Here is a 23,003-nt window from a genome sequence, read left to right on the forward strand (position 1 = left end):
GCAAATATTGATTCAATTTTCCTTAATTTGTTACCCTCAGATTACATTATTGGTAAGGTTCACCTGTTAGCATGACAAGCAGTCGTAAGTTGGGTGAGAAAGAAGTGTAACTTTATGTATATGTATGCACCCTGCCATTTAAAAATGAAGATAATGCAAACAAAATTTACATTTTGTCCTACTTATACTCTAGTTTTAAATGAGATATTAAATTTAATAGAGTAGTATCAAGTTTCAGACCTTAATCAATATTTATCATTAACCCTTTGAGCACCAAAGTCTATTTTTATCCCCTTTATTAAACAAGCAACCTAGCGGCCGATATAGCTCCGCTGTGTTTATGTAGAGAATAACTATTTTCGACACATGTTGATGAAGAAGGTGGAAATCTTTGATAGCTCAATGCAGTGGCCAGAGAAAAGTGGCTAAAATAGCTGCAAAAATACACAATTGAAGATTTCATCATACTTTGAATATATCACATCGGATCATCCCTAAGAACATGTCAACCAAAGCTATCTGATGAGTAGTTTTTTGAGAATAAATTTTTCTGACCAAAAATGGCAACAATTGGCCCCCCCCCAAAAAAATTGCAGATTTCATCATAATTTCAAAAGATCAAATTTAGTTCATCTATAGAAACCTGTATACCAAATTTCAAAGCTGTAAGACCAGTACTTTTTGAGAAACATATGTTTTGACCAAAAATGGCTAAAATTGCCCAAAAAATTCAAAATTGCAGATTTCATCATAATTTCAATAAATATCATTTAATTCATCTATAGAAACCTGTATACCAAATTTCAAAGCTATCATATGAGTACTTTTTGAGAAACACATTTTTTGACCAAAAATGGCAAAATTGCCCAAAATTACGAAATTGCAGATTTCATCATAATTTCAATAAATATCATTAAGGTGATCTGTAGGAATGTGTATACAAAATTGCAAAGCTATCAGATGAGTCGTTTTGGAAATACACAATTTTTACCAAAAATGGCAAAAATTGCCCCAAAAATACAAAATTACAGATTTCATCATAATTTCAATATATATTACTTAGTTCATCTATAGAAACCTGTATACCGAATTTCAAAACTATCAGACCAGTACTTTTTGAGAAATATATTTTTTGACCAAAATGGCAAATGCAAAAAATTGCCTTAAAAATGCAAATTTGCATATTTCTGCACAATTTGAACAAATCTGAAATAGATCATCCCTAGGGACATATGTACCAAATATCAAAGCTATCTGACTGGTAGTTTTGAAGAAGAAGATTTTTAAAGATTTTTTTTACCAAAAACAACAAAAATTGCCTTAAAAATACAAATATGCAAATTTCACCACGATTTGAACAAATCTGACTGAAGTCACCCTAAGTAAACTGCATATCAAATTTCAAAGCAATCGGACAAGCGGTTTCAGAGAAGAAGATTTTTTTACCAAAAACAGCAAAAAATGCCCCAAAAATACAAATATGCAAATTTCACCACGATTTGAACAAACTGAAGTGAGGTTACCCAAAGTGAAGTGCATATAAAATTTCAAAGCAATTGGACTTGCAGTTTCAGAGGAGAAGGCAATTGTTGACGGAGGACGACGGACGACGATGACGACGGAGGACGACGGACGACGACGGAAAATCAACCTATTTGATAAGCTCCGCGTCGCTGACAGCGGAGCTAATAAACCCCAGTCAATTTTTCTCAGATTTTTGCAAAAGTTTTGAGAAAAAAGTGTAGCCAATGAAATGTGATGTCCATTTGGTCCAAAATTACGAATTAAAGTCAGAAAAATTTATAAAAATTGGTAAAATTTTGCACTAAAATTTTGGCAGGAGAAAATTACAGCGCTCAAAGGGTTAATACAAAATTGAGGTTTGTTAGTCCAAATATATACCCCTTCATCCTTTGAGTAAACTATTGCTACCATACTAATCTTTAGATTCTCTTCTTTTGGAAAATATAAATATGAGGGTGTTTTCATGTCATCTTTGATAAGAAATATTGCTTTGAAAAACAGTGTGTTGTGTGTAATGCTGCCTTAAGGTAGTACGCTACCATTCTATGTAGGAGAGCGCCCTCTTTTGTCCAGAAGATGTACATGTTCCTTTTAGACTACCTAACCTGGTGAGCGTGAATAACAGGACAAAATGGCAAAAAATCATGCTAGTGACCTTATAATATTTCTTTCAGAAGTTTTTATGAATCAAAAGAACCGAAATTATGTTTTTGCACTGAAAAATCGACAGTTATTTTTATTTTGAAAGATCAGTAGAGAATAATTAACAATTGTAGCTCTGACATAATATCAGTAAGCTAGAGGGTCAAATCTCAGGTCTAACAAAATTCACCTTTTTTCGTCACTTTTTGCTGTTTAGTAAGAAAATTTGCGCGGTGACCCCAACTTTTTTTGCTTCTAAATCAAAGAACACTGTCTGTTTGATAGATATTGCTGTACTTTTTAACATTTTGAAAATTATTTTGTGCATTTATATGAAGTTCATATTTTTAAAAAAGACTAATTTTACAGTTAAATGGTAAATTTAGGGTCTAATATTAATGTTTAAGACAAGACATCACAAATTTTAGTTGATTGTCCTAATTCAGCTGTCCTGGCGAGGCAAAAATGTGGTATGCACTCTGGGATCTGTTAATCGTTTGCGATAAAATAAAGATTCTGCTGGTAAGTGCAAATTTCGCAAATCGGGAGATTTAGTGGTTTTCTGTCAATTTTGGCAACTGTTTTTTCAAAAACTTTGCATGGGTACCCTATATTTTTTTCGTATCTTTGCAATGTACACATAAAGATTATTTCAGAAAAGTCAACTTAAAGGATGTCCCAACATTTTTTGGAATGGTAGCGTACCTCCTTAAAGGGGCTCATTCCTGATGAGATTAAAAAGAAATTGACAGATTCAATTCACGATATGTAAAATTCAACGGAAAACAAAGGCTTGAGAATTAGATAGGTACACGCATAGAACAATAGGTGTACAAATGCAAGAAATGTGTCCCTTTAATTGTTTGTGGTTTCCATGATAGGATATCATAATTACATAATGCATACATACAGGTGATGAAGCACTTACCGTAATAATATCATTTTTACGAAAACCTAACTCATCATCGTCGTGTCTTTCAAAATCCAAAAGTGCTTTGGCTCGCCGTTTCCTAGTCCTCGTCACGTTGACAAAGTTTTCATGATCTTTTTGATGGCTTTCAAGTGAGTAGTCTGGCTGTAATGACTGAAAATCATGGAAGATAAAATGATATAGATCACTCACAGATGTCATAGATTGTGGTACCAGAGAATGGTAACAATGGTCTTATGACAGGATATACAAAGGTCTGATCAGGGCTAAACCAGTACTAAACCTCTCTTGAGAAACAATTGGGTCTGCTTCCACACATGATCATTTGATGTCAGCGACAGGCCAAGGGCTGAGGCAATTACCATGGTAACACTGCCGGTGATACATCTGATAGCCATAATTTGAATAGCATAAGCACATTGAGGATGTCCCTGGGCAAGCATACATGTAAGTGTCCACAAACAGTGAAAGGCTATCTAAAAATTTTTGACTGACCCTCACACTCTCTACTCGCATGTCAAAACAGGTACCAAAGAAATCAGACTCTGATCTGACTTTTCTTATCTTGTTCAGCAGACTTAAAATTTACACTGACTCCAGATCAATACAAACTGGTCAGTGTGAACCCCAATAGACTCCCCCACATGGTAGAAAGCATCAAAGAACAAAAGGCATACATGTCCCATGTGCATAAGCAAAGTGTTCATTACAGTAACATGTAGTATTTATCAGAGGTTGTATAGAAATGCAGTGTGCCTTCAAATCTTTGTTGTCAGCTAAAAATAATATTACACAGTGTTGAGTGTTACGAGCGTAAAACAAAGTTATAACTTTGTATAGAACGCCACCACTTAGCAGAAATATCACGGCAAATGTAACAAAACCAGATCACAAGATATTGACAGCACAATAACATAACATTCTGGTATATTGAAAACAAAAAAAAATTCAACTGAATTTAATTTTGAAAAAAGAATATTCAGATTTGGAATTAGACAAAGGAACCGAGTCAAATCAAAACAATGGAAAATATAGCTGACAAAAGTGTTGTAATTTCTGAAACAATATCCCTTTACAAAAAGTAAAATGATTTCACCCAACATTAACAATCAAATCATTTGTTTCTTACAACACAGACTATGTTATGCAGCCTAGCGTGAAGACAATGGTAGTTTTGCATTGTGGCTGACATGCACCATTCCTCTGAAAGCAATGACTGTGGAAGTTGCAAAACTGTTGGCTTTTCCAAATTTAGCAATACAAAACCAATGTACACATACTGTTGGAAATAGCGGTTTGTGTGATTTGTGTAGTAGTAAATGCATATTTGATTCAACATGTTTTCATTGAAATACTCATGTGCAAACGAAATTTCACCGTTATTTTGTAAATCTCTACTCATTCTATTTTTCTTATCAGTAGAAACTATGGCATCTACGGAAAAATTAACAGTGTGTTATCAAATTGGCACACTTAGTTGGCAGAAAAGTAGAAATGAGGAAGCATCATACTTACAATTTTTGCATTTTTAGGGTCTATACTTTGGAAGTGGCGTCCTATCTGTAATATGGCCTCTCTAAGATCAGAAACCAATTCTGTCTGTCTTATATTCTTGGCTTTCAGATCTTCAGGCCTGTCATCTTGCCCTGTTGGAAGAATTTCATTGGAGAAAAGGAACTGTATAAATTGCAACATGTCCACTGGTGAAAGTAAAATGGCAGCAATTCATGGACCAAATTTTGTGTGAGAACACTGACAGACATCATCGTAATCAAACCGTGAGTTGAACTTGAGTGAATTCATCTTCTAATTCACAGCAAGTATGCTGACAGGGTGTGTATTTACAAGACAAAAGTAAATTTTATGAAATCTTCTAAACTTACCAAATATTTGCCCGATAAGAGATTTTCTTCTTTGTAGCTGTCTTCTGTGGAGGTGCTGTGGACACGAACCAAGGCAGAGGAGTACGTAAGTCAGCTCATCGCTAAGTCTCATAGCAGAGCTTTTGTTTAACCCCATGAGACAAATAAACAGAGAATTGTCTTTCACAGAAACATCTCACCTCCAGATGGAGGGATCACCAGGAAATTTCTATGCCCTGGTACCAGACGAAGGCAAGGTGGATTAGAAATTGGCGGAGTGTACGACAAAGACATTGAAGGACATTACGCAGGGCTGACAAATGGCAATAACAATGCCTGTACAATGTCATATGACTGCAAAGATATGAATAATATTCTCTTGCCTTTATTAGCATATCAATGAGGATATATCCAGTCTTACAAAAGCTCTCTAATTATGCAAAAATAGAATCATCAAATGACCAAGTGAGTAAAGACCTTGGTATTTTTTTTAATTTTTGCACTGCCTACCCAGATAATAAATATCTCTACAACAGTTTCCCAAATTATATTTTTAAAACACAAAAGAAACCGTATAAAACATCTGCTCTATATTTGCATTTCATGTTTCAAAATGACATTGAACGTCTCAAGCTAGTCTCTGTGATAAACCTAACTTATTATGGGTATTCAATGCAGCAGAAAAAACACATGAGTTGTTGTAAAGAGATGATGGTATAGTGTAAACAGCAAAAGTGAAACAACTTAGTGATTTTTTTTCCTTTACACAAAAATTGTTTTTCTAATACACTAGCTATGAACTGTATTTGTTACGCAAATACTCTGTTTGCTTGTGTTTTAAATACAGCAGTCGGCTGCTGTTAACATGGCTGTATCATTTCATTATTTGGGAAATCAGACATCTGAGAAAAGTTTATACTATTGTATCCATGGCCTAGTGTGTGCATGTATGCAAACCACAGTATAGTATCCATTGTTTTTTTGTCAGGTCTTACCTAATGAGAGCAGATCAGTCAAATAAAACACGCCATTAGAGGATACATACTTCATAACGCATCCATGGACTTTATACGGAAATGGTGGTTTAAACTTCTTCATTCATGAAGTCATTTAAGTTGGACAAAACAATTTTGGAGATGAATTTGCCATTGAATGACTAGTTGTCAGGAGAGTTTACGAGTAAATTTAGCATCTTAATCTTACAGGCAGCATACATTTCCTGAGTGCTTGTTTTGAAATATATAATGAACTACACATGTATGATCTGTGAAGGCAGAGTCACATCTATATGTTATATGTAAATAGTATGATACATGCTGGGTTTGCGTCTAGTCAGGAACAGTTTCTATCCTGTAAAATTTAATTTGCTACAAATACTGACAATTGTTTGCATGTTTTTGACACAAGTCATGAGGGGAAAATTGAATGAAGCTGATATCACCAAATAACATGAAAGGGTTAATTTCCCCTTTATTCAAAATTTGAATTCATTTCTTAGCTATGGATGTGAAATAAATGTCAAGATAGCTAGGTGTTTAATCAGTCAGAAGTGTTCATATTTCAATGTTGACAGTATTACAGCTGAATATGTCCAATACATTCTACAATGACAATAATGTCACAAACTGTAAATTATTGTTATGTCCAGGAATGGGTGTATTTCACTATAGAAAACACTTAACCCTGGCAATCATACAGCATGACACCACATCATCCATAGCACATCTGTCCTGCTCATTAATTACCTTGAACAATATCTGACTAATTAATTTTTGTGCTGTTTTAAAATCCCACTCAGTGATTATATTCATGTTTTGCCACTGTGTCAGCATACAACTTTTGTAACATTGACATAATATTTTTAACTTGAAACAAAACTGACATTCTACTCTTTGTATTAGTAATTTTTATTTCCTGATAATTATATGGTGCAACTTTGGTGAGGGATAATGACGTAGTTATTATTACTATTATATTATTAATTTTATTTCAGATTACATAATTGTGTATATGCAAATTGGAATACAAAACTGCAAAACTAACTTTGTTGAAAGAAAAATATATAACAGCAGTTTTTTTATTCTGATTTGACACGTTTCTAACTCAGTAATAATACAGCCAATCCAGCCTTACATGTAAACAGATGTAAACACTAATCCTGTCTCATCTGTAAACAGATGTAAACACTGATCCTGTCTCATCTGTAAACAGATGTAAACACAATCATGTCTTACCTGTAAACAGATGTAAACATTGATTCTGTCTTACCTGTTTTGGGAGATTGCCAACTGATTCTGGATTAACTATCTGGCCTTGCTCTGCCATCAAATATGCTAGATGCTTACGACGGTGAGTGTCAATGAGAACATCTGTCAGGGATGCCGAAACCTTCATTGCAGACTGTAGAAATACCAAATATAAATAACAATATTTAGTTGAAACATTTTGATGTTTTTGAAATAACACATATTATAAAAACATGAATATCAACCATATAACTAATTAAGTTTTAAATTTTAGTGATAAGAGTAATATTTGTAGTTCAAAAACAAATATCCATGTTGAGACTATTGATGGTCATTGAATGAATGACATTTCGACAGATCAAATGGAAATTGTTGAAGATAGTTTGATCCTTCACCCTCTTTCCACCATGGTTTGGCTCACTCCTATTGTTATTAATGGTCAGTGTGGACCTGCTTACAGGCAATTAGGAGTGAATAGGTGAAGTTTATTACAAATTGGGGGTACTTTCAGTTGAATCTAGTCTTGTACTTGAGAACAGTAGCCCCTTTGGAGAAAATGAAATTTCTTGTTTTGCAGATAAAGTATGGTATTACATAACAAATTCACATAAATAGCTATGTTAAATTATCTATCTATCTAGAAAATTTGTATAGCGCCAAATTAGTCAAAATTGAAAACAAATATTGCTTTGAAGACTGGAATTTTCACACTATTAAAACCAGTTTCAAATTGGAATTCAATTACCCATAAAAACATTATGATTTACTTGCTGCTTGTCACTATGGTATTAAGCCAGCTTTAAAGGTGTTCATGCTGTTTTCAAGTAGAACCTGGAGCAGCAAAAATGTTCATAGAACTTAAAGACCATATTCAGATGAATAGGATTATTGCAAGCGTACCTTGGGACTATTATTGTGAATTCATGCATGTACACGTGTTTACAGAAATGCATTTTCTGATGTATTTTCTGCCAATCTTTATCTTAATGTATAACAAGTACTGAAACACATGTGTTGATATGTTTGTCTGAGTGTCAAGTAAAAATCTACACAGCAATGAAGAGGTAATGGATACGTACACAATTGACAAATACACATACTCAGATAGGAGTGTACATGTATATATGTATTTCTGTATTTGTTAGCATAAGCATACATTATTCAGTCATGAAATACACTGAATCAAATTCAGTAATTTGGTGCTATCAAAGAAAAATAAACTGAAATATACACTCATCATCATATCGTGATACACAATCTCTCATTCAAATCAATGGTTGGTAAACACCTACATGTTTGCCACTAATCTCAGCATTACCAGGCTGTGCAGTATCTAAAAACCTTTTAACATGACTAAAAAAGTGTACTGGATGTAGTTGCTTTTAAGTACTTAAAATATCATGATCAAAACTTTCATGTTCCGAGAGGGCGCTCTGGTGTTCCGAGCGAGCAGCATGTGTTTGTCTGCCGCTCCGTCTTTTCGTTAGTTTTTCTGACCCCGGTACTCTTCAAGTGTTCATAACAACGTGTTTTACAACAACACACCGACGCAGAAGATGCTATCGTTACTGTCTCAATGAGGCATAAACGTAATAAGCGTAAAAATCGTCGAATTGCGACTTCCACCAGTGAAAGCGACGTGGCAGCCACCCCAGAAAACAAAAGGACTAAGATGGCCACGTCATCTCCACGTACACCTGACAGTGACACAGGTACGTCAAACATGTCAAATGAAGAGTTATACAGAAAATTGTGTAACAAGATATCCACTTCAACTTGTGAACTTCGAGGTGATATTGCGGACATTCGTAAGTCATTGGAAATATGGAAGAAACTACGGCCGGTCATGCCGCTAAACTTGCCAGTTTGGAAATCGCAATGGAAGTCGCCCAAAAGCAAGTGGAAAAAGCGAACGAACAGTACAATACAATTGAGCAATATACAAGAAAATATTCCGTTGAGTTCCATGGAGTAAATTTACCAGATAGGTCGGTCAAGACATCAACAGAATGTGTGATGAAAATTTGCAGCTTTCTTGGGTAAAATTGGTTGAACGCGACTTCGACATTTGCCATCCATTGAAGAGAGAAAGTCAAGGTTTACCGGTCCTTCTCGCCAAATTCAAATCCTGCCATTCAGCCAAATTGATCTACATGTCCAGAACAAAGTTAAAGGATGTCGACGGAGCACGAATCGGTCTTCCAGAAGGTTCAAAGCGCCTATTTATTTCTGAAAACTTGACAAAGATCAACGCTGATATATTTCACTCGGCAAGGAAGATGGTAAAAGACAAGAAATGGCACAGTACGTGGACACTAAATGGTGTGGCCTTTGTGAAGAAAAGCAAAGCAAGTTCTCCGGTGAAATTCATCGAAATTGACTTTATGGACACGTAATTTAGACTTCACAGTAGATAATTGGCGTTCTCATATTGACAGTATAACTTTGTATCGGTAAAGATATTGCACAGATTTTTTTCTTTGTTGTACACGTGGCTTAGATTGTATCGGGGCAGTTTCCAGTTTTTTTCTCTCTCTTGCCTGTTTCGCTTCTTTTTCTTGTCCTTTTCGCCCTGGCCCTTTGTTTTTCTTTTTTGCTTTGCTTCTTTGTTTTTTTTGCTTTGTTTCGTTTGTTTGTTTTTTGTGTTGTTTCCGTTTGGTTTGCTCTCTTCTCTTTCTTCTCTCTCCCTCCTTGCGTTTTTGGCCTTCTCCCCTCTTTCCTTTTCTCGGTTCCTTCTTTACCCACGTTTTTTTTATGTTTCGAAACTTTCCCTCAGTAGTCTATGTCTCTCCCTTTTTCTATTGCTTCCCTTAATGTACGGGGGCTGAACAATACTGAAAAACGTAAAGATGTCTTTAATTGGCTACGTAACAAACGTATTTCAATAATTTTCCTCCAGGAGGTACATTGCCCTCCTGACCAGAAAAACATTTGGGAGCTACAATGGGGTTTTTCCTGTATTGTTAATTCAACTTCTGGTCAAAAAGGTGGGGTTGCAATTTTGTTTAATAACTCATTTGAATATAAAATCCATGATACTAAATGTGATTTAGAGGGTAGAATTATTGCACTTGATATTTCTGTTAGTGATAAAAGGTTGACTCTTGTAAATATTTATGCTCCGAATGACGACAATCCTCAATTCTTTAACGATTTGCAGATTTACTTTGATTCCTTTGAAAACGAGTCTATTATCTGTGGTGGGGACTGGAATGTTGTACGTGACTATCAGCTGGACACTAAAGGTTATATGAATATGAATAACCCAAATGCTAAACGAATTGTTGACGGGTTAGTTGATGAATATTATCTTGTTGACATATGGCGTTCATTTCACCCAGACAAGCATGTTTTCACCTGGCGTCAGAAACGACCTTTCAAGCAAAGTCGTCTTGACTACTTTCTTCTTACCCCTGATATTGAAGCTCGGACAAGTAATTGTGTGATCAAACCAGGTTACCGCACAGATCATTCCTTAGTTTGTTTGAGTTTAAATCTGTTCAAGTCTGATAGGGGGAGGGGTTTTTGGAAGTGGAACGCAAGTCTTATTACCGATAATGAATATGTAAACATGGTTAAAGATATTATAAATGATACTTTATTAGCGTATTCTAAGAATAGTAATGTAGATGATATTAGTTCTGCAGAGTTTACAATTAGCACTTCTTTGCTATGGGAAACTATCAAAATGAAAATTCGTGGAGCTACTATTCAATATACTGCAAGGCTGAAAGAACAAGAGATAAAAGGAAAGAGACACTTGAGAAAGAAATAGATTGTCTTGAACAGCAGGTAAATCTCCATTCAAATCAAGATACTGCCGAGGTGCTAGAAAAGAAAAAGCTTGAATTAGAGTCAATACGTCAGTATTATATGAAAGGAGTGCTCCTCCGTTCTAGAGCGAGGTGGGTCCAAAATGGTGAAAGAGCTACACGTTACTTCTGTAATTTGGAAAAACGTCGCTTCACTCATAGAACCATGGAAACGCTTACTTGTAATGATGGAACGATTTTGACAAGCCAGGAGGACATTTTAACTGAAGCTGCCTCGTTTTATAAAAAGTTGTTTACCAGTCAGGGGGTTAAAGATTCAATTAACTCCTTTATGTCCGACTTTCGTCTCCACGATGTACCCAAATTGTCGGAGGAACAAAGTGAAAGTTTAGAGGGCTTATTGACGATGGAGGAGTGTAGTAATGCTCTTAAACATATGGATAATGGGAAAAGTCCAGGTTGTGATGGTTTCCAGGCTGAGTTTTATAAATTTTTCTGGAAGGACATCAGTAAACTGATTGTAAGATGTTTAAATGAAGCGCTCGATACTGGGACACTTTCGATTTCCCAGCGTCGAGGTGTAATCACCTGTATCCCGAAACCAGGGAAAAACAGACAGTTTATTAAAAACTGGCGGCCAATTACTTTGTTAAACACCGATTATAAGATTGCTGCATCTGTTATCGCTACTCGTATTAAACGAGTTCTGAATATTATCATTAGTCCTGATCAAAAGGGTTTCATCAAAGGTCGTTATATTGGTGAAAATACACGTTTAATTTATGATATTTTACAGCAGACAAATGTTCAAAATGTCCCAGGATTGCTACTGTTAATAGATTTTGAAAAGGCTTTTGATTCTGTTGAATGGACATGTATAGATAATGCTTTAATTTTTTTAATTTTGGTAACAGTATTAGAAATTGGATTTGGACTCTTTATAATGATACTAGCAGTTGTGTCCTGAACAATGGTTATTTCTCACCCTTTTTTAATCTAAGTAGAGGAGTAAGGCAAGGAGATCCCTTATCTCCTTACCTTTTTATTATTGTTGTTGAGCTAATGGCAATTGCTTTAAAAAATTCCCCCGATGTTCATGGTATTACTTTGTATAATGAACGTTATCTTCTCGGGCAATATGCTGATGATACTTTCATGTTCTTAGATGGTACTGAAAATAGCCTTATTTCAGTTTTGAATATTCTTGATAAATTTTCTGATGTTTCTGGCCTTAAGATTAATGTTGAGAAAACAAAGGCGATTTGGATAGGTGCATCAAGACATAGTAAACGCATCCTTATTCCTTATAAAAAATTAAAGTGGACGGACGAGCCCTTCACCGTCCTCGGTTGTACCTTTGATGTTGATTTAGAGATGTTATACGATTTGAACTATTCTCCAATCATTACCGAGATTGAAAATCTTCTACAAAGTTGGTCTAAGCGTCCACTAACACTGATTGGTAAAATTACAGTTATCAAAACGTTAGCGATTCCAAAACTGACTCATTGCCTCTCAGTGTTCCCAAATTTACTTACTTCGCAGATCAAGAAACTTGAGTCTTCTTTTTACAACTTCATTTGGGGTGGTGGAAAAGATAAAATAAATAGGAGCAGACTTTGCTTAAATCTACTTGATGGTGGGCTAAATATGATCCACCTGTTGACTTTTCAAAAATCTTTGAAGCACGCCTGGATACAGAGACTACTAAACCCTGAGAGCAAAAGTCAGTGGAAGAATCTGCTTTCCAGCTTTTTGAAATTAGACACCAGAGTCTTTCGATATCTTGGGAAAATCACATTAAGACTTTAATCAATTGTAAACTAAAAAAGTATGTTTTTTGGAGTGAAATTTTCTATGACTGGTCGGAACTTTCTTATTCACCATGCAATGTTAGTGATTATATACACCAAGTGTTATGGTTTAACCCGTCGATACGTGTTAACGATGACGTCATTTTCTATAAGTCATGGGCACAGCAAGGTGTTTACTTAATAAGAGATCTTGTGGACGAAAATAGAAATTTTCTATCTTTTACAAGTTTTTGCAGAAAATATGAACTTTCAACCGATTATGTAACTTTTTATGGTATTATTGATGCAATTCCCCCAGTTTGGAAGAAGGCAATTGTTTCAGGTTTTGAGATGGATGACAATTTCAGTCGCAATCCTATTATAAACAACAGATTTGTAAAACCGTGTATGCTAATATCTTGAATTAGATGTAAAAGCCAAGATTAAACCACAGCCCTCTAAGGAGAAGTGGTGTACTATTTTCAATGTTTGTAAAGAGAACTTTTCGAAATATTATATTTTACCCAAAAAAGTGACAGATGATGTGGCTCTTCAAAGCCTTCAATTCAAAGTCCTTAATCGTATTATTGTAACAAACAGATTTCTTTTCCTGAGAAACCTTTCTGAACATGAGACTTGTACTTTTTGTAACCAAGAGACTGAAACCATTAGACATCTATTTTACGAATGTTCCCAAGTAAAAAAAATTTGGAATTTTCTTTTCACAAGAAGCAATGTTAACTTTACAGAAAAGGAAGTAATTCTTGGGATCACAAATACAGAAACTTTGTTTCAGAGCTGGAATCTTATTTGTCTTTTAACAAAAAGATATATTTACAGTTGTAGATTTGCCAAAATCATTCCAAAGCCGGCCGTACTCGTAGAAAAGCTTAGATATTATAGAAAAATTCTCGAATATAATAGCAACAACCGTAAGACTAGGGATTCTATGCAGGTGTTAGATAGAATCTTAAAAGACTTGTAAAATTTATTTTCTCATTTTTTGTAGTTTTTCCCCGTGGGTTTTGTCTTTTCCTTTCCTCTTGTTTTTCTCCTTTCTTGTTGTGCTTTTTTTGAATTAAATAAAAAAAAATAAAAAAAACAAACAAAAAAAAACAAAAAAACAAAAACAAAAAAAAAACAAAACAAACTTTCATGTTCTATTCCAAGCTTTCTTTCAAAGCTGTACTTCAAAGGGGCATAGTGATAGATACTTTGCCTGAATGGGTACAATATAACACACAGGTGTGGTATAAATTACATTACGGGACCACAGATAACGAATGAAACTTATCAAGTTTGATTTCACACCCTTTTTCCTTCAAGAAAGTTTGAAAAGGCAAATACTGAAAATGATATTATGATTTGAATTACTCTCCAACAATTCTAACAGTGCTTGTTGGAAGCTTGAAAAACACACTAAAATTGCTCAAAGTAGTTATTGGAAGTTTAAACAGGTAAAAGAATTTTAAGCAATACATATTTGGAGTCAAATCTAAATGGTGATTGAGCATCAAGCATGGTTTCCATGGTATACATATAGTCAATGTGAATTTGTGCAGGGTTGAAAATCAAAGTTGATTAAAAAACCCTTTCCCCCTTAATTTAAAGATTATCACGTGCAGTTTTAACCACTAAAGTGACATGAAAGTTTACAACAGACTGTTTTCTGTTATATGTGGTTTTATTACATTTGTAGTTATTTTGAAAAGCTTCAACTGCTGTTACTGTGGTTGAAAAAGTACATTTCCTATATATGAGTCACACATGCTCCAATGTAATAGCTGTCATGTCTCCTTTCCAGGAATATCAGTGACTAGCCAAGATAGACAATTTGATCTCTGAGAGGTGACACAAAGGTCAGGTTAATGACCTTGATAGAAAGCAAGAGTATATTATATTTACCGGTATATGGGTACCGACGGTTGCTTATGAAAGAGAAATTTTGTTAGAACTAAGTCAATGAGGCATATGTTGTGTTACAATGGAGATAGGCAGCTGAACAGTCTCCTATGAACAGAAATTTGGAATATCCTATTACCATGGTAACATTATAACGACAGATGTGTTCAAAGCGTCAAAGATCATGTTAAGGTGATGCAGATCAAAATATAAACTAGCATTTCAAAGTTATTGTTATTTTTCTCTTTTTCTCATCAGATGTGATATTTAGCGGTAAGCAATACACTGGGCTGGTTATCTTCACGTCTGGATACTGTGTAGCTGGAGCAAAAATTAGGAATTCTCCTTTTCCCATATATACGCAATGGTCCGTATCTAGATGTTTCACACTTATCATAATGAAGGATGTTACATTGAATTTGATCTGGGTACTTCTAATTCCAGATAGCAGTACAGTAACTTCATACGGTGGATTGAGAGATTTCAAAATTACCGTGGCAACCTTGCAACAGTTCATGAAAAATTGTGTGAGATAATTTTGAGCTGATGGCTATAGATTGATAGAACACAATTTATCCAATTATGTTTTTGACTGGTTCTACTGGTAGGTCAATACCGGACTACAGATTACTAGTACTTTCTCAAATTATTTTTAGGAAAGGTTTCTGGACCAAACATGGACAAAAATTTTGAAAGTTTTGTTGAAAATTATATTGAGTTCAATATTGCAACAGTGAATAATTTGTAATGTCAGTGATCAGTTTTTTGTAGGAGTTTGAACATGCCACAAAATTTCAATTTGAACAGCTGTTGTGCATTTGATGAATGGCTGACAGGAAATTGATGGAAAATTAATATAAACCATATTATGTATGAGTCATGGTAATTCTGTCCTAATGAGATCTGTCAATTTTATGATCTGTAAAGACTACATAGGGTTATTTCACTAGGATAAAACCCATGGATCTTCATAAAATGATAACTTAAGTCTGCGGTGGGATGGACATATCCACTTCATAAAATGGTAAATTAAAGTCTGGGATGGGATGGGATGGGATGGGATGGGATGGGATGGGATGGGATGGGATGGGATGGATGTATCTACTTCATAGTGACAGTCATACTGGATCTGTTTGTTGAAATTTATTTCTGTGCAATTTTAATGTAGTGTTAAAATTCAAACTGTTGCAAATAACTCATATTTGCATGCAGCATCAAGATTTATTGTGTTAAATGATTATAATAATTTTTCATCTACATTTGGCCTGTACCTTCAGAGAAACATTCCAAGTTATACAATATTTTGGTGATTAATTGTTATGCATTTTATATCGCAGTATTATAAAATTATTTATTATTCCATTTTCATAGAATTGAATTCTACATTATCCATCAGTTCTGTGATTGGTTAAGTTTCATCTAACACTGGTTTAAAAGTTTGTTTTCTTGCTCATTTTGCTTCTTCTGACTTATTCTCAGTTGTTTTGAAATCAGATCTATTCATAAGCTGATTGCCTGGCCAAATTTGAATGGTTTCACTGATCAGTTTCCTCTACAATGTTCATGTACATATGGTACTACATACAAAGGACATTCCTGAACTCTCTGTGGAATTAAAATAGTATATGTTATTAACCCTTTGACTGATGTAATTTTTCCCACCAAAATTTTCATGCAATATTTTACCAATTTTTGTGAACTTTTCTGTAAGTTTTTTCACAAATTTGGACCAAAAGGATATCACATTTCATCAGCTACAGTTTTTATCAAAACTTTTGCAAAAAATGGGAAAAAAACCATATTATGGTGACAAAAATAGACTTTGGTGCTCAAAGGGTTAAAGAGATTAAAATGTGCATTTGTATTGTGAAATTCAGATGGATGAGTAACATGTCAACACAAATGACCACAAATACAGAGATGGAAAAATGATATTACTGAAGTGCCGATACCCTGGCAAGTACCCAGCCCTCAAATTTTAAAAGTCTCAAATTAAGATGATGTTCAGACAAGTTCCCACTCAATTTTTTGGGGGGTTTTGCCAAGAACAGTTAGACTTAAGGACACAAGGTTATAGATTTTTATTTTGTTAGATGTTTAGAAAAGCCATGAAAAACCATGGTCTGGAATGGAATGCACTATTTGAAAGACAAGTAAATATTTAAAGAAACACTCCAGATAGAGTTTCAAGTGTTCAAGGTAAATAGCTGAAATTCAATTCCTATTCAATTTAAAGCTGGTTTCTGTGCTGCTTAGTGATAAAAATTTCAGTATTTATATTTTTTATGGATACTGGTGAATACCTGACATGATGATGATCATAAACTATAGAACACATACAGTAAAACCCCATTAGTGAGGATTTCTTTTGATATAAAATACAGGTTCTTGTTTGACACCTGATAGAATGTTGAAATGACTGGTATTGGTTTTGTCAGTGCAGTTTGTACGGTGAAATATTCAATTTTTAATCATTGATGGGTAAATTTAATCCAGGGTGGGGTTCATTATTAAAGCAACCCTAACACATGGCATAATACATAATGCGTTCTTTTGGTTCAGCTGATACATAGTATTTCAGCATAATGCAGAGGAAGACCAGGAAAATGTATTTGTTTTATGGAACACAAAATAATAAAACATCAAAAGTAAGAGCTATGAATTCTGTGTGTGACTTGTTCACCATTGACTAGATGTATCATATTACTTGACTGAGTAATGACTTGTCTTCTACTTTTACCTTATTACTTCAATAAATAAACATCAACTCTGTGATAATTGAAGTTTTTCCGTCCCTGGCATAATTTCAATGAATTATATCTTGTTATGAAAATTACTGTGATAACATGACACTCTGGAATTTCAACGTCCTTGACAGTTGCCCTCCAGGGAGTTACTACTGTACTACTCCAGTCAAGTATTTGCCCTCCGTCAAGGCAAAAGCCAACCATGCCAGAGCTCAGAGGGCAAATATACACACAAGGCAGATCACTAAACTCTTGGCATTTGTATTTCAGGATGTCAATCAATGATTTATAGACAGGTATAAACAAAGTCAGCTTGTAGTGTTGTAATAGGCCATCTATATTAAGTTTTACAGTGTCTATAAATGGTGTAGATAGACTGAATTATTTCATCCTTCAGATATTCTGACATGTAAATTGAGAACATTGGTAGCTAAGCGGAGTATACATTAGAATTACAAATTAAAATTTGCATAAGAGAGAATGTACATTACATCTTCTTTTTTTGAAAAATAATTGCTTTTTTAAGAGGATAACAGTTACACATGAGTTCAATATTTAGTCATTGTCAATCATAAAAATCAACGCATGAAAACATAATTCTTTCATTTTAGTGTCAAAGCTTACCTCCTTCTCTGTCTAAAACAATCCTGCCGATGTGCAGCGTGCTTGGAAGGTTATATCTGATTGGTCGTTTATCACTATTCACAGCAACACAGGGAGTATTTTTGTATTATTTTATTATAACAATAAGATTCACCCACCCAATTGGATATCAGCTTCCAAGATGCTGCACATCAGCACAAATAACGTTCTATCACAAAACTGATTTCAAGATACACTCTGAATATTGCGATCACAATTTTGTTGCCTTGAAAACAAAATGAGCTCTTTTAAAACTCCATCACACTGTGAAGAAATTCAATTCACACTCATAACATAAGATTGACAGTCCCAGGGAGTGTGACAGGAAATCAGCATCAATACTTTGTTTCCAAGGCAACCAGTCACCCATCACAAATGGTCATAGTTACCAGAAGGTCAGCTGATGTACTTGACCTTTGACCTGTACAGCAAGGTGTAGTAGCAATTCTGATCCATATGTTTAATGGACATAAAATGTTATAAAATACTTCACAAAAAAACGTAAAAATTTCTCCTGATAAGTGTTGGTTTAACTTTGTAAAGAACAGTCCTACCTCGATAAGTTTGTCCACATCATCGATTTCACCAGGGATGTCTGACAGGGCATTGAATATCTGAGCGGAGTTCTCTAACTCCAGTAGTGTGTCTTCCTGCAGGGAGAGATCATATCAAATGTACCGGAATCAATCAAACTGATGAACACATAAAAACCACATACCTCATGTTTCTCATACTGCGGTGCGTGACAGCATATCAAGCCTGACAAGCCAGACTCGGAATTACCCTGGCTATCAGCTGTCTGAAAGTCTATGTCTAAACAGGTGATTGTCTCTGAGATAACACATCGACAGTTGAGATATCCACAGGGAGTTGGCCAAATTTCAGCACTGTCCGGTGGACTGAGTGTGTCTTCACTGGGCCTGACAGAAAACTTAAACTGTGCGGCTTCTATGGGCGGGCACCATGGTACATCCATGCCGCCGTCCGTAACCAACACATAGGACATTTTGAAACAACCAGTATTTAACATCACAGCGACTGGCATGCCTCGGGCATGAAAAGTTATCCTCAAAAATCAACCATTGTGTAAAATATCCAATTTTGCGTAATGTAAACAGGCAGCCAGAAAAGTGCAACACATACAGCTTGGCATAGTGTACACGTCTAATCATAGAATTCTAAATAGGGTAAATGGGGTCACCTTATACCTACACTACACCAATCTGCCGCAATAATTAACCGGGAGCTATTTTCCTATCACCTGTTTCCTCCAGTGGCTGTGACGTGAAACAGGAAAATGATCTGCCACATCACAGGCTGGGCTGCAGTACATTAAACGATGACACACACTAGTATGTGTATAATCATAATCCACAATATGCTTTTGTCTCTGATGTACACATATGTGTAAATGTGTGTGTGTGTGTGTCAGTCACTGGTCGTATTACCATTAGAATTATACACGTGAATATTCATTGCACATCAGCATAAATGAAATTTACACTTTTTCTACGTGTTTGGGTTAATTCTGAGGGTAGGTGATGCAAATGTGGACGGTGGCACTTCACAGTGTACATACATTATCTATAACCACATCAATTGTCTTTTTGGTGGTACTGGCCCTGATCTCTCAAATAGAAGCACTTCACTACCCTAACAGTTTGCACACACAGTCATAAAATATCTGTTTGAAACACTGACACGTGCCATACTATTAAAAACTTTCTCATTCATGATAATTCATATCATTTGATTCTGCCCACTGTTTTACATTGGAGTCAGGTCAGCTTTGTTCCATGGAAATGTACTAGTATTATCATACTAGGAAAACAGTTATACAAAAACATATAATCATTCACAAATAATGATTCTCCAACAAGATTAGCAGAATATAATGCTGCCATCAATTTGGTTAGTTGTATTTGTATTCATGAAAAATGATATGCATCCATGGTTATTAGGCCTACATCTAAAATATTCCTATTTTTGAATTAATTTAACAGCAACAGGTGGTGAGTTTCCAATGGACCCCATATGTTACTCATTTTTTGATATGCAAAACATTTGCTTTAATCTTTCCTGCTGTGCCACGACGTCCACTGTAGAACCCCATTGTTGGGGCAGTCAATGAAATACACATACTCAGGGAGTTCATTTGGTCACATGACCTGGTGATGACATCACTATCACAATGTACATGTGGCAAATTTCATGGAGTGATATAAATAGCCAACAGTAGCTATAAGATGAATAGATTAACTAATGCTATGGTGGTACTAAAAACTAATGTAGCCAGACTGAATTGAATTTGACAGCTTTCAATATTTACATAACCTTGCTAACTCAGGAGTTTTTCACAGAATTACAAAATTTGACTAGTCTCTCTGATGAACCACTTTTCTGTGTGGCTTGCATTTGAAGCCTTCAAGCAAAAAACAGAGTGGTATTTTGTTAAGTAAATCAAAATAAATATTTACACATTACAAAATATAGCAAAGAAACCACAGACACGAAGAGATTAAAAAAGTACAAGTATTTGTGAATTTTAGGATATTAAAAGTATATAGCTGTCTCAATAAATAGATAACTAACAAATAAACAAGATATCAAAATTTTCAAAGGGTTTAAAGTCAAGATAAGTTCGAAGGTCACAAACAACCCAGATAGCAGAGCTTAAGGTAATATGCGCCTCGAAAGTGAAAGACTTAAACTTTTGCTCAGACTTTCCTTAAGGAATCTTTCAACCCTTCTCTTTCAACATCAAATATAAAAATCAGGGTTTATTGTGCAAATTTTGGCATTAGAGAAACAAATAACCTAAAATTTACCGGTTTAAAATTCAAAATGGCCGCCATCCAAGTGTTAACTCTATGAAGAAAAATAAAATTTTCGAATTTCAAAGAACTAGGCCAGTGAAAAGTTTTCTTACACCAAGAGCTTTAATATGAACCCCCATAAGTGGTAGATTAGAAAAGAATTGAAAAAGTTTGAGAGTCTGAATATTTGTCCCCAAGGCACGCGCACGTTCCACTTGAAGAGTTTTTTATTTGTTTGTCCCATTATGATTTTCATAAAGCTTGAAGAGTGTGAATCTCTAATACTGCTTCATTCTGAGACACACTGACAGGAAATGATATTCATCATCTGTGCTACATTGTACATGTTCATTGCGACATGTATTACAAAATCTGGTTGGACAGTGTGTTTTGTCTTTTCCTTTCAGCTATTGATAGTCTTGTGACTACACAAGATATTTTTAAGGTTCAATCATATACTTTAACTGGGTGTACTTTGCTTGGTTCTGATACAACATATCCTGTCTGATACAGGTTTTAAACTATCTTCAATTCTCCTTTTAAAAATTATGCTTAACTATAACGCCTCTAACAATCAAACATAGGGCCAAAGTCCCTGAAGCTACTATAGACATAGATACAAAATTAACTATTTCCTGACTGTATGAAATTATCTTACTAAGGTCATCCTAGGAACCTGTAAACCAAATATTAAAGCTGTCTGACCAGCGGTTTTGAAAAAAAAAGCGACCCAACAGTTGACAGAGCTCTGCTGTGTTATGTAGAGAATAACTTTTTGTGACACATGTATTGATGAAGAAGGTGGATATCTTTGATAGCTCATTTCAGGATGGCCTGACCAAAAATGGCAAAAATACAGAATTGATGATTTCATCATAATTTCAATATATTACATTAAGATAAAGCCTAGGAACCTGTATACCAAATATCAAAGCTATCAGATGAGTAACTTTTGAGAAACAAATATTTTGACCAAAAATGGCAAAAATTGACCCAAAAATAATTGAAGATTTCATCAAATTTCAATTTATCACACAAAGATAACCCCTAGGAACCTGTATACCAAATATCAAAGGCATCAGACAAGTAGTTTTTGAGAAACACATTTTTTGACCAAAAATGGCAAAAATTGCACCAAAAATACAAAATTGCAGATTTCGTCATATATTCAATATATCATATTTAGTTCATCTGTAGGAACCTGTATACCAAATATAAAAGCTGTCAGACAAGCGGTTTTGATGAAATAAAGTTTTGACCAAAAATGACAAAAAATTCCTTAAAAATACAGATTTGCATATTTCATCACAATTTGAACAAATCTAAGTTGGGTTATCCCTAGGGACCTGTATACCAAATAACAAAGCTGTCTGACCAGCGGTTATGAAGAAGAAGATTTTTTACCAAAAACGCCTTTTTTGGTGCTAATTTGCATATTTTCAACAACATCAAAAAATTAAAAAAAATTTTCTCAAAATCATATTTTTCATCTACACAACAAATATCAAATCAGTAAGTACTGCGGTTCTCAAGATATTTGAGTGGACGGACGCCTCACAAACGGACATACATACATACATACATACATACATACATACATACATACATACAGACTGACGCCGGACGGATACCCATCCCAGTAGCTTCTATAGACTATAGTCTATAGTAGCTAAACAGCACAAAAAAAGAAGAGATTATGGATTTCACTATGCAAATCTACTTTACATAGCCAGACAACAAACCATTGGACATCTCTCCTGAAGCAATCTTATAGACTCTACCTATAGTTTTAATATACTGCTTCATTGTGTCAAAAATAAACATTTACATTCGCTCATTGCAGTTCAGCTGCCTTGTTATGTATCACTTGCAAACTACGATACTTTTCAGAATATTCCTTCACAAGTATCCCATTTTCTAAAAACTTACGTCAGCCATGGCAATGAATGGACCAGATTTCAGTCATGTGTGCAAACATGTTTCTTTTCTTTTTTTGAAAAAGATAAATTTATTCCTGCATAGTCGCAAACAAAACAAATCTACATAACTATGAATGCATTAAAATTAAATGCATGTTTCTTTTTTTTTTTTAAAAAAAGATAAATTTATTTCAACATAGTCACAA

General features: G+C 34.7%; 1 protein-coding gene across 3 annotated transcripts in view; it reads right to left on the reverse strand.

Annotated features, from left to right (window-relative positions):
* Window positions 1–23,003, reverse strand: part of LOC139150953 (small G protein signaling modulator 3 homolog) — a 76,671-nt gene that overhangs the window by 30,490 nt on the left and 23,178 nt on the right. For all 3 annotated transcript variants that reach the window (XM_070723436.1, XM_070723434.1, XM_070723433.1), the window contains exons 10-14: window positions 18,617–18,712; window positions 7,228–7,359; window positions 4,981–5,035; window positions 4,613–4,743; window positions 3,095–3,250 (exon numbers count right to left, since the gene is read on the reverse strand). In XM_070723436.1, the coding sequence (XP_070579537.1) occupies window positions 3,095–3,250; window positions 4,613–4,743; window positions 4,981–5,035; window positions 7,228–7,359; window positions 18,617–18,712 (570 nt within the window). The remainder of the gene's footprint in view (window positions 1–3,094; window positions 3,251–4,612; window positions 4,744–4,980; window positions 5,036–7,227; window positions 7,360–18,616; window positions 18,713–23,003) is intronic.

The sequence above is a fragment of the Ptychodera flava genome, chromosome 15, assembly GCF_041260155.1.
Source record: "Ptychodera flava strain L36383 chromosome 15, AS_Pfla_20210202, whole genome shotgun sequence".
Taxonomy (NCBI): Eukaryota; Metazoa; Hemichordata; class Enteropneusta; family Ptychoderidae; genus Ptychodera; species Ptychodera flava.